Genomic DNA, 12,309 nt, shown 5'->3' on the forward strand with positions numbered 1-12,309 from the left:
CCTGTATTCTTTCCCTCCCAAAACCCCCTTTACTTCTCACAGCCTTCCTTCAGGTCCATCTTTCCCTGTTTTTCAGCTGTCTTCTTTTCCATTCCCAATCTTCACACATACTTACACACACACACATACACACACACACACACACACACACACACACACACACCTCCTCCCCTCTCAAATTCTCAATGCGTCATTTGCAAAAAAATTATGTCTTCCACGAGAAACCGGAAATAACAGCACATCTGGCGCTGTTACGGCGTCTTTATTAAGCAGTGTTCAACTGACTGTGGTCCCTTTCCCGTACCTCAATTACACGATCCATTGCCTGTCTTTCCACTTCCACAGCTCATCCCAATAACTCACCCAGCACCTTTCACACATTCCTCACAACGTCCGGAACGCTGCAGCGAATATTGTAACCTGTTGTCTTACTCATATGTATGTTGCTAGTTATCTCCGTGAAAAAAGACTTTTTCATGGAGATATTGTTTTGCGTGTGCTTGCTTGTGTGTTTGCGTGCATGTATGTTTGTGCGTCCGGATGCTTAAAGTCAGCATAACTGAAGAACGTCAAGATGGATTGTAATGATATTTGGTACATGTATGTGGGTAGGTGTTGGGAGAACAAAGGTCAAGTTAATTTTGGGCCCCCTGGTATGCGTCACTGGAACTGCAATGGCGTATTTTTTAGAGATTGTGATCTGGCGGAATCGGCGATTCTTATCACACGAGATCGCGATCGGAGTATCTGTCGACAGAGATCGCGATCAGGATGTCTGTCAATGCAATCATCAGTTGAGATCCCGAAGGGACTCAGATCGCGAACTCTGCCGGCATAATCGCTGATTCTGCCAGATTGCAGTCTCTCCCTAACAGATAGATTCATGGGATAAGGAAGAAGCAATATATGTGTCCATAAAAATCCTCACCTCTACACAATTATGATCCGAAAATAAAACATGACGGACCAAACACAACAAAAGCAAATCTGCTGCATCAAATAACCCACGAAAATCTACCTGCGCACTTTTAAGTGATATTGTGTGATATTGTTTATGCTTACATTAAAACGTAAGCATGAACAGTATCAAACATTTGACAATTACGTGGAAGTAGAGTGGAGTCCCGGACTCAGAAAAAAACATAATGTACTGCCGTTATAGCTATAGTGGTGTGGATCCTTGAATACTAGACAAATATTTTTTTTAAGAATTGCGCTTCTTTCGCTGCTGCAAAGTTTACGGTAGATAGTTCTTTGGTGTCTCATTTGATAGCCACACTTCTATGTAGTTGGATCGTCAATACACTGGTGTTAAAACAAATGGCAAACCTCTTGTTATCGCGTGCCAACTGGAAACACGCACCACACACAGGTTTCAGTGAGAAATCGGAGAGCCGAAATCCTGGATAGGCGTTTATCCCGTCATTATGATGTGTTGTCACGTCAGAGTAGAACTGGCTAAGCTACCAGAATTCCACAGAAATCCTTTCAGCACAATTAGCTATCTTAAACGAGATATAACGCAGCTCTACCAAATCGCTTTAAAAGCTAGAAACGTGTAATTTGCGTCGCGGATTTCTATGACTATGACCTCTTTCAAGATATACATCTACTGACGGCTATATCAAAAATTCAATTGAGAGGATGTACCGGACAGAAGGGAAGAAGCGAAATCGCGTGTACGTAGTTGACTGCGACTAGAGGCTGCACGAAATATGAGAGAGAGTGGCTGAAAACGAGCTATGATTACAGATGTATTGAGGACTAAAGCTTCTCACGCAGGTTTGTGCTCAAGATGAAATCGCTAATCTTCATCTCCGACACGTTATAGGCTGTTCCATGTCTATTGGTCATTGGATGGTGGTAGAACGAAATAACGTGCAGTCAGTTTTGGTTTAGTAATGCCTGTTCCAAAGCAGTGTTAGTACAAAATGTTGTCGGGTGGAGACCATCGTCGCTGGCTAGCTGTCCATACATGTCGACTCTCCAATATCAGCTACGCTGCTTTGAGAGTCGGTGTAATGTACTGTCGCATTTGACAATAAATAGATAAATAAATACTGTACGTTATCGCTGCCCGGTTACGGTGATCCTACAAATCAGCAGTAAGGTGAAAAATTACAGCAAATTCTCATCCGTACAAATTGTCTACAGCAAATTCCCATCTGTAAAAGTGTGAACTGGATGTGATAGAAGGAAAAGGCCTGCCTTGTACGATAAGCGACGTCTCCCCCCATTATATCTACCCCTGCCTACACGTCTTCCCATTTACCAGCGTACGCTCGAAAAGAACGGACCGACTTGACTCGGGCAACCTGGTCAATACACGGCGTCACACAGGCCTTCTCGTTATCGTGTCTGACGGAGTAGATTGGATCCTGTGTCAGTGAGGCCTTTACACGGGATATGGAGACCGCTGTGCGACTGTTGAGCGATCGTCATTGGTTTCGTATGACCCATGACTTTTTTCACAGTTAATTAGAACTTTCAAAATTTACCATTTCTTGCGTGTTGTTGTTCAACATACATAGTGGTGCCAATATCAGTCATGTTTGAAATGGCATCTCAGACAATGTCCAAATTTCATTAATTGTTACTAAACTACGCACAAAAAGTTCGGAAACTTAACTTTGGTTGATCATATCTCCGTTGTTTTTTCACCAATTTTGATGCCTCATATATCATTATAAAGCTTGTGTGATTCCCTTTTCTATGATAACAAACTTATTGTGATTGAAAACCCACGGAACAAGTACCAGGACTAATAACATGAGTGGGTCACAGAGAAAAAGTGCCCAAAATTCCCTATTGGTGTCATACGGGCGCTGTGACATCCTATTGGTATGGGCGCGGATGATGATTCAATATATGGTTTCCTCAGGTTCTAAGATTATTTTTAGAACACAGACCATCCAAGGTTATTTCTAGCACACAGGACATCCAAGGTTAGTTTTAGCACATCGAAGATCCAATTGTTTACACCACAGCATTTGGTGGTGGCAGCGTCATGGTATGGGGGAGGCATTACCTCCAGGGGAAAGACAAGACTTGTCATTGTACCAGGAACCCTCAATGCAGAAAGATATCGTGACACAGTACTTGATCCGGTGGCCATCCCTTTCCTTCATAACATGGGGCCGACTGCCTTGCTGCAAGATGATAACGCCCGCCCACACCGGGGAGGGATAATCGCAGACCATCTCCAGCATGCAGGTGTAGAGAGCCCGGACCTGGACCCAATCGAACATCTATTGGATCAGCTTGGGCGAGCTGTCCGTGCAAGAGTGACCGAGAGAACAACGCTAGCTGACCTAGGACGACTGCTGGTGGAGGAATGGGACGCTATCCAACAGCATCGCATTGCGCGACTGGTGACGAGTATGAGGAAGAGGTGCCGTACTGTAGTGACAGCGCGTGGCTGGGCCACCCGTTACTAAGATACAGATTGTTGGTTTTGATAAAGAATTTAGCTTTCATGAATATGTCTTTTTTATTCTTGTTGATTTTTCACAATATCCTCGTACAGAAGTCAATATCAACAGAAGAATATGTACGGAATAGCATGTTTGACTATAGTAAGGTAATCTGGGCAATTTATTTCTTCGACCCACTCACTTTAGCCGGCCTGATGCTCGTTTCATGAACTTGCAATCACAATAAGTTTGGTATCATTGGAAAAGAAATCAAAAAAGCTTTTAAATGATATGTAATACATTGAAATCGGTAAAAAAATAACGGAAATATGATCGACCAAAGTTAAGTTTCCGAACTTTTTGTGCGTAGTTTATATCAAATATATGCGTTAATGATTATCAACACAAAGTCTGATTAGTCAATCGCGTTTACAAAACCATAAAAGAACATAAATGTATCATTCAATGAACAGCTCTTAACTGTTCATATTTCCCGAGCTTTCCAAGGCGTACATTCATGTCATCATCATCGAATTTCATAGCATGACCCATGACTTAATACGTTGAATATGAGCTCCGATGTAAGTATGGCTTAAAGACAGCAAATTAAAACAACCAAATTTTACAAAATGCACTCCTTTGTCAATGAAATTCGTTTGAAAAAGTCAACGTCAAATTAAAGTTTATTGCATAGCGATTGTATCAGATACAATTTATGGCAAAGGACATTGAATATAAACAACTACGAACTACGTATACTAGTGAACAAATCTACCATTATTAGGGCCCTGTCACACTTGTGCGTATATTAAAGTGCGCATGAGTTCCGAAGTAACATTTTTTTGTTAAAGTAATTTTGCGGGGAGGAAGTTGTTCGCTACGTTGACCCACCGTTGAGCAGTCTAGTTATCAAACCAAAGAAATTACTTCTTCGGCTGTAAACTTAACCTAGACCAAAAACATGCTAATACGCAACTCACGCGGGCTTGTATATACATACAAGTGTGACAGGGGCTTTACTCGATACATAGTATAATGGAACTATGAGAGCTTTGGTCGCTCAATTGACGCTCAACAGTCGCCGCCTCCGTGGAGAGAGGGTATCAGGCGCAGGCGAGGTCAGGACTGATAGCGAAGCGGTCTGCCGCGCTGTCTCGGCGGAGAGGTGATCCTATTGAGATAAAATGGTGCTCGCCCTCGCTACGAGCGTGAAGAAGGGCTTTCTGTGGACTCTAAATCTTCCGCATGGGTTTGAAGGCCACTGCTTGTAGATTAGATCACTCCAGCCGCTCCATCATAAATCGTTCCTTCTCTATATACACTGTGTACATGTCTGATGTTGGTTGGCAAATAGATGGTGCTACTTTTTCTCTGTATAATTCTACCGGAGGATATGCCAACAAGACTCAGAGGCACGATGATTTTATGCCAGGGTCCACTTGGTGTAGATACAGGGGTGCCAAAGAATACATACGAATTTTACGGAATACATACGAATTTTACGGAATACATACGATCCATTACTAGAAAAATACGATCCGTACGGAATACATACGATCCAGTACGCAGAAACATACGATCCGTACGGAATACATACGATCCATTACGCGGAATACACACGATCCGTACTAATTTGTAGAAATGTCCTGATCACGTGACATCGGCGGCAAATTCAATACGGCGGACTCGGGATAACCAGTTCTTCTTACGATATCTTGGCTTATAAGAGCTTAATAATGGCGTATCCCATCCGGATAAACTCTAAAAATCTCAAGCTGCACTAAATTAAGACTGATGTAGGCTTAGACCAACTAGGAGGACCAGACAAAGCTAGATTCGGTGCTGGCGCGATGGCCAGCAAATTAGTAAGGATCGTATGTATTCCGCGTAATGGATCGTATGTATTTCGTACGGATCGTATGTTTCTGCGTAATGGATCGTATGTATTCCGTACGGATCGTACGTTTCTAGTAATGGATCGTATGTATTCCGTAAAATTCGTATGTATTCCGTAAAATTCGTATGTATTCCGTAAAATTCGTATGTATTCTTTGGCACCCCTGAGATAGAAGAGAGCAAGATAGAATTTAGGCTCTACCAGCCTCCGCGGGTCGCTGGGAAAATAGTAGAAACTGGCCAAAATAGAGTCAATTGTATGAAGGGAGTCACTTACGGAGACAGGGTTCAAATGTTACCCTCCATGGCCAAAGTCCCCCGGCAAATGTTCTCCCTATAGCCGGCGCGGTTAGTCTGGTAGAGACTAGATAGAATTCAGACAAGATAGAATTTAGACAAGATAGAATATAGACAAATGATTTTTAAAAACCCAGTAAAACAGGCTTTTTTTACGCATAACTCCCTACTACTGGCAGAAATAAGACACAAGAAGAGATGAGACACACCATCACAGAGAAGTTCGGTATCCACACATCTAGCCTGAAAGGTCAACAACTCCCGGGGCAAGTCTGGGATTGAAGGTTCAGCTCGGCGAAGCGCACAGCGCGCGGTAAAAGTGCGCAGAGGTCGACAAGGAATACGGCAGGGTTCTGTCTCGCTGACGTGGGATGGTGTAAGGTCATGTACAGATAAGACTACAGGCTTTCAGCGCTGTTCCGATAACAACCACACATGCTGGCTGAACTACTGCAGTTCTGTGGAAACTGGAGACGAAAATACGACTGTACAGGTTTCTGATAACAGCAATTCTTACCTCCATGGAGGTATTGTTTTGGTGTGTCTGTCTGTGCGTATGTCTGTCTATTTGTGTTTATTTATTGTCTATTTATGAAATGTCTTAAATATTGTCATTATGGATTTCACATGGTCGCATTTTCGAAAACAAAGTCAAGTAAGAGTCAGAATGTCAAACCCCTTTACGAGCCTTGCACGATTTCACTATTCCCGACAAGACCAAAATTCGGCAATTATGGTTACCTTCACAGAAGGGTAACCATATTGTTTTTGCTCGTTTCCTCTTCCTCTTCTTCCTCTTCTTCCTCTTCTCCGCACAAATAGGGTCAACGACCTGAACCAGACGGCTGACACCATGGTTACTGGTAAACATCGTGGTGTTCCATTACATAATGTAGCAACACCATCTTAGTCTTCTTCTCCCCACAGATAGGGTCAACGACCTGAACCAGACGGCTCTCACCATGGTTACTGGTAAACATCGTGGTGTTTGATTACATAATGTAGCAACAAGCTTTAGAGGGGGCTGCTCACCATATATTCAATGTGTTTGAGTTAAAGAATGAACAGAGCAGTAGTTTGTAAGGCTTACAACATGTGAAGGTAACCATAATGTATTTGCTGGCAAATGTTACATGGTCTAGTTTGACGGTTGCTTTAGCACATTTCTCACGCCGGCCGGGAGTGGTACTGCAGATTGGGCTCTGATATGGTATATCGGACTATATCCTCTCGACTTGTAAAAATGTGAAAATATGCACGGTGTTAGGCTTGGGGCTAGTGGACACCCTCCCAAACAGACCCAGGCGTCTTCATGTACATTTAGAATTACTTTTAAGCGTTGAGCTAGAAGCCTATGTAACACCTTGGTCGCCCATCGAAGCGCCTCCTACATGTACATGGGTATAATCATTTACACACACACACACGCGCGCGCGCGCACACACACATACACTCATACGCACATACACTACACACACATACACTCATACGCACATACACTACACACACATACACTCATACGCACATACACTACACACACATACACACACAAACACACAAACATACACACACACATACGCACACACACAAAAGTACACACACACACACACACACACACACACATACTGATTTACTCCATAACACCAAAAAATATTTCACTGTTTCATCCTCTATTTTGAGACGTATAGACAAGGAATGAACCAAATATCATACATCGTACGTACATTTTAATTGGCAAACAAGCTAGGCAATTCAGAGATTGCAGACTTCACCCCCTTTTCCATACTACTTTTCAACCTTCCAGTTCCCCATGCATATATAGCAGCCCTTTATATGGTGTGTGGCAAAAACTGGCAACTCTAGATCTGTATCCTGCATGTTGATAACAATAGAAACACAAACAGACAGACGAACAGCCCGACAAGCCAAAACCCAACATACATTGTATCACTCCCTTGATGTAAAATAATGATTAATGCACTTGGAAACTACCACTACATATACAGTGCCCATAGTTATGTGCATCCTCCTATATATACTGTTCATTCAACTCTGTTTATCTATTTGTTTTGTATATTTGTTTGTTTATGCCGAGACGTCATGTGCTGCTTCAGGTGGTCTTTCCTCGCTGTAGCAAAGTCACAGTTTGAACAGCGGAACGGTTTTTCCCCGGTGTGTGCCCGGATGTGCGTCTGTAGCCGTGAGTTGTCCACGGTGGAGTACTCACACATGTTACACTTGAATGGCTTCTCTCCGGTGTGCCTCGTCACGTGTCTGACGAGATGAAACTTCCTCACAGCCGCGTAGTCACAAAACTCGCACTTGAACCTCCTGTCCGGCTTGACGGGCGCGTGTTTCGCCATGTGCCCTTGGAGGTGGTGGCGCCGACTAGCGGCGTACCCGCAAAGTTCACACCTGTACGGCTTCTCCCCCGAGTGCGTTCTGCGGTGGTTTGTCAGAAGGTCTTTAGTCATCGCCATGTACCCGCACTCCTCGCACATGAATGGACGGTCCCCGGTGTGTCTGAGGATGTGCCGCTCAAGGTGGCTCGAGACAAGAGCGGCGTAGTCACAGTGTGGGCATTTAAAGGGTCTCTCACCGGTGTGTTTTCGTCTGACGTGGAGACGAAGTAGCGACACCGTTCGGAACGTCTGTTCGCAGTCAGGACATTTATTCACGAAGTTGTGCGTCTTGTGGACCTCACTGAGGTGTTTGCTCAAGTTTTTCTTCCATTTCGTGATGTAGTCGCACACCGGACACTGTAGAAGTCCAACCTTGCCGTGTTTCTCAAGATGGTTCGTAATGTCGTCGTTTCTCTCTCTCTCTAAGTCGTCTGGGTCTGGATTCAAGTGTCTCCTGCGCACGTGGATGTTCAACCCGCGCTCGGTGTCAGCCGAAAACGCACAGAAGGAGCACTTGGCCCGTCCTTCCGTGTGCTGGCGCCGCAGGTGCACGTCAAGACGCCGCTGAGACTTAGATTTGAAATCACACCTGTCGCACCTGAAGGATGTCGCGGACTTCACATGCTGCCGCCAGTGTCCACCCATGTGAGTAGTAGTCATGGCGACAAATTCACAGAGGCGACATCTAAACGGCCCGGGTTCTCCCTCGTGCGCCTTCATGTGGAACTGCAGCGCTGTTTTGTTGTGTGTGGCGAAGTTGCACAATACGCAAACGAACCTCTGCACTGCGCCTTCCTCTCTTAGATCTTCACTTTCCTCGTCTCTTCGCACGTCGCTATCCACTTCTGAATTCGTTTCAACGCACGTCGTCTGCGCGTCGTTTGCCATTGTGGGGAAATCAGTTCGAAATCCTCCCCCGTTTTTCGTGCTGTCTGGGTGAAGCTGTATCTTCACGCCGGTATCTCCCTCTACTACAGGGTCAGTCTCTGTACTGGGGGACTGGGTTTGACTTGCTGTTTTTTCTTGGGTTGCTAGGTGGCGCTTCAGATCATACCGAATATGTGACACACATTGAGGGCAGTGCTGACAGTTTGGTTGGGGCGATCCCAATTTCTCGCCATCGTCGTCCCTTCGCATGTCAACGTTTAGATGCAATAGACGTGCTTTCTTAAAGTGTTGCTTATTGAAGTTGATGGTACTAAAATGCGTTGCAACGCAATGTATGTCCGGCTTGATGCGGGTATGAACTCCATTTGGTATGTCTGCTTGTAATGTTGATACCACATTATTGTTCTCAGTGATTTCCCGGTTTAGCGCCCTTTTGAACTGAGAGATGCGGACATCGGTTCGGTCATCAGGTTCGCACCCAATGCTCGGCTGATGTAACGTGATAGCGTCACTCTTGCACTTAATGATGACCGACCCTGACCCCGGCCCCGCCGAACACTGTTCGGGAATTACCGTAGGTGGCTCGGCCGTCATCGTAGAATCGTCGGCATCTGTCGGCAACTTTGACTGTGCACCTGCCGCTTCCATCGCGTCCAGAGTGTTGTCGGCTGTTGTTGATGGCAGTCTGTTTGTTTACACGGTCTTCCTCTGGAAAAGAAAGATGCAAGAATAAACAAATTATTACATGAAACAACTCACTTTGACAGAAAGGCGGTGAGTTTTGCTATTTAGAAAATCCCTTCGGTAAATTTGCTCTCAAATTTGCTCTCATATCCAGCTTTAGTCTGAAACAAAGGACAGAAGGAGAACTTTAGTTTACGTCATGCAAACAGTTTATGTGTCCAAGGACATAGTTATTACATGTTAGTCCAATTGTATTTGTACTTAGAGAGAGAGCAAAGAAATGATATTGGAGTATTGGAGATTACAGTATATTGAGAGAGAGAAAGAAAGAGAGAGAAGAGAGAGAGAGAGAGAGAGAGAGAGAGAGAGAGAGAGAGAGAGAGAGAGAGAGAGAGAGAGAGAGAGACTTTAATACACTACATACACGGTCTTGTGATATCATATGGCCTCTTAACTATTCTGATCGCTCGCGTGCGGTTATATGTCCACACTTACACGTTACGCCAACCCCTTGCAGGTAGGTCTGCTTCTTTTCAGTGCCCAATAAAGAAGAAAGGAACACCAGAGGGCATGGTCAGAAAATAACACAGGAGGCTAGCTAGGTTATTTAACCCGGCGTAGGATGTAAGTCAATATAGTCATACAAATTACGTGATAATATACGGTACGCTGTTCCGCTTAATCTATCAAGGATCATTAAGAGCATAAGCCGGCTGACACACGCACAGAGCATGTGGTTTACGACACAGCGCAAATTGCAAGGATGGTACATTGAATCAAGGAGGTTAAAATAGGAAGGCTCCTTCCTATTTTAACCTCCTCGATTGAATACAATGCCCTTGCAGAAAGGTGTAAATCTAAAACGTACGTAATGGAGACACAGTGCTTCTATGTCGGAATCGTATTTTATTCTGTCACGAAAATGCCGAAACAGGTCCACGTATTCCGAGAAGAAGCCGATCTCTGTTGGTGTTTATGTTACAAACTGTGTCAACCAATCGCAACTAGTTTGCCTTCATGCCATTTTTGGCGCTCGGCTTCTTGGAAAGAGCCCCTGAGTTCAGGGGAGGTGACGTCACGCTTCCATTGTTGGCGGGAATGCCGGTTATATCATAGCCTTGTCTATCCGTCTGATCGTATGCACAAAATTGCTTTGGGACAGAAACGGTCTAGATCTATATGACTAGCAAGTAAGATGTTCATTCATTCAATCTCCCTTAATTCGACTCAAGGGAACTTAAGATTATACTCTACAGACATGGCTGATATCTTGAATTACAAAATGACGCTCCGAAAAGCTTGGTGAGGGTTATACCACCTCCTTGCTTATACACAGAAAGGCGGTATGTTCAACGTGCGCATACAGTCATTCCTTCCACTCTTAATCATGAGTAAAGAGTAAGAATTTGGGATTTCAGATATAAGAAAACCTTTGGTTTTTTAAGTGATTCTATTACGAAGTGATTCAAGTGAACATCGTATTGTCAAGTATTTCAAGGCTTGCAAATGTAATTTTTGTTCAGGCCCTTGTTAATAATAACAAACTTGGCTTTTGTACTACTGACTGTTATAGGTAATTTTTGAAATAACGAATACATGCATTGTCGGCTTTGGCCCAAATATGGCTCACTCGATCGAGATATAGTCAACTTTGTACAAGGCCACCTCTACATATCAAAGGACAACTGGTCAATATGAACACTTTTTGGTGGTCCCTTAAATAATTTTTTCCATTTGTATTTTATAAGCATTAGGCATCCTGTCTATCGTGACCACCTGTCCGCACAGACCGGATTTTATCGGCACCAAGTGGTCTTCTTGGACAGGTTTGACTGTACATAATTGTACCCCGGGGGTCCGACCCCGCAGGCCGACTCCCTCCCAACAACCGGCGGGACCTTTTACGTTCCAGCCCGCCAACAACATCCAACTTACCCCTTACAAGTATTCCTACCCAAGAAATAACTTTTTTTTTACTGAGGGGCTGGGTGCTGAGGGGATGGCTAAATTTGTGGGGTCAGTGGGGTTAGAGAAAAATTATAGACTGGACCCCAGAAGGCGTCCCAGAAGAATTTGCCGCGTGGCCGGGGACTCAGCGGTCTCTAATCCAAATCAGATGTAGTCTCAGCACATTTATTTATCACAATGCTGTCTGTTTTAAAAATCTATTGTTTTTTTTCTACAAAATACGATGTACAAATAAGACTTAAGCTTAAGAAAATATTGTTATGAATTTCAACCGTAACGCAGTATTTCTCTAAAAAGTAAAACAATGGGATCGTCCTATATTACTGATTCACATCTCGCCCATGCATTTCCTCTGCGTTTATTCTAGCTATACCTTTTTCTTAAAGTTAAACATTAGATATAGCATTACCTTACCTCCATCCATCTGTCGCCCCGCCGTGCGCCCAGGACGTTATGACTGTGCCAGTCCCTGAGCGCCGGTATTTCTCAGTAAGGCCAATTATCTCACCGGGAACACAACCGGAAGTTCTACCTGCCGAGGGGTGAAAGGTCATCGTCCTCGCTTGTTTGCAGTAGCAGCTCGGTAATCTCCAAGCAGATGTTATGGGAGGCTAAATCGTTACGTTTTCATTCCAAAAGCTGTGCGGTATCATCCATACTTGACTAGTAGACTGTTATTAATAATGTTATTAATAATGCTTTGTAGTTCAAAGATGACGGAATTTGTAGTTCTAAATGTAGGATGAATTAGCCTTGTAGCA

At 44.0% G+C, this 12,309-nt stretch overlaps 1 protein-coding gene across 2 annotated transcripts; it reads right to left on the minus strand.

The window, feature by feature from the left end:
* Window positions 1-7,557: 7,557 nt before the first annotated feature.
* Window positions 7,558-12,074, minus strand: LOC136448778 (zinc finger protein ZFP2-like). 2 transcript variants are annotated; one of them, XM_066448423.1, is made up of 2 exons: window positions 11,963-12,074; window positions 7,558-9,604 (listed from the first exon to the last, which is right to left on the minus strand). In XM_066448423.1, the coding sequence occupies exon 2, from the start codon at window positions 9,542-9,544 to the stop codon at window positions 7,667-7,669; it is 1,878 nt and encodes a 625-aa protein (XP_066304520.1). In that variant the 5' UTR covers window positions 9,545-9,604; window positions 11,963-12,074; the 3' UTR covers window positions 7,558-7,666. The 2 variants fall into 2 exon arrangements, with proteins under 2 accessions (XP_066304520.1, XP_066304519.1); XM_066448422.1 differs by having other exon boundaries at window positions 11,958-12,042.
* Window positions 12,075-12,309: the final 235 nt, after the last annotated feature.

This window comes from Branchiostoma lanceolatum, chromosome 14 (assembly GCF_035083965.1).
Source record: "Branchiostoma lanceolatum isolate klBraLanc5 chromosome 14, klBraLanc5.hap2, whole genome shotgun sequence".
In the NCBI taxonomy this organism is placed as follows: domain Eukaryota; kingdom Metazoa; phylum Chordata; class Leptocardii; order Amphioxiformes; family Branchiostomatidae; genus Branchiostoma; species Branchiostoma lanceolatum.

Excerpts from the sequence above, each read along its gene's own strand:
- LOC136448778 (XM_066448423.1), bottom strand. The coding sequence starts at position 9,544 with ATGGAAGCGGCAGGTGCACAGTCAAAGTTGCCGACAGATGCCGACGAT.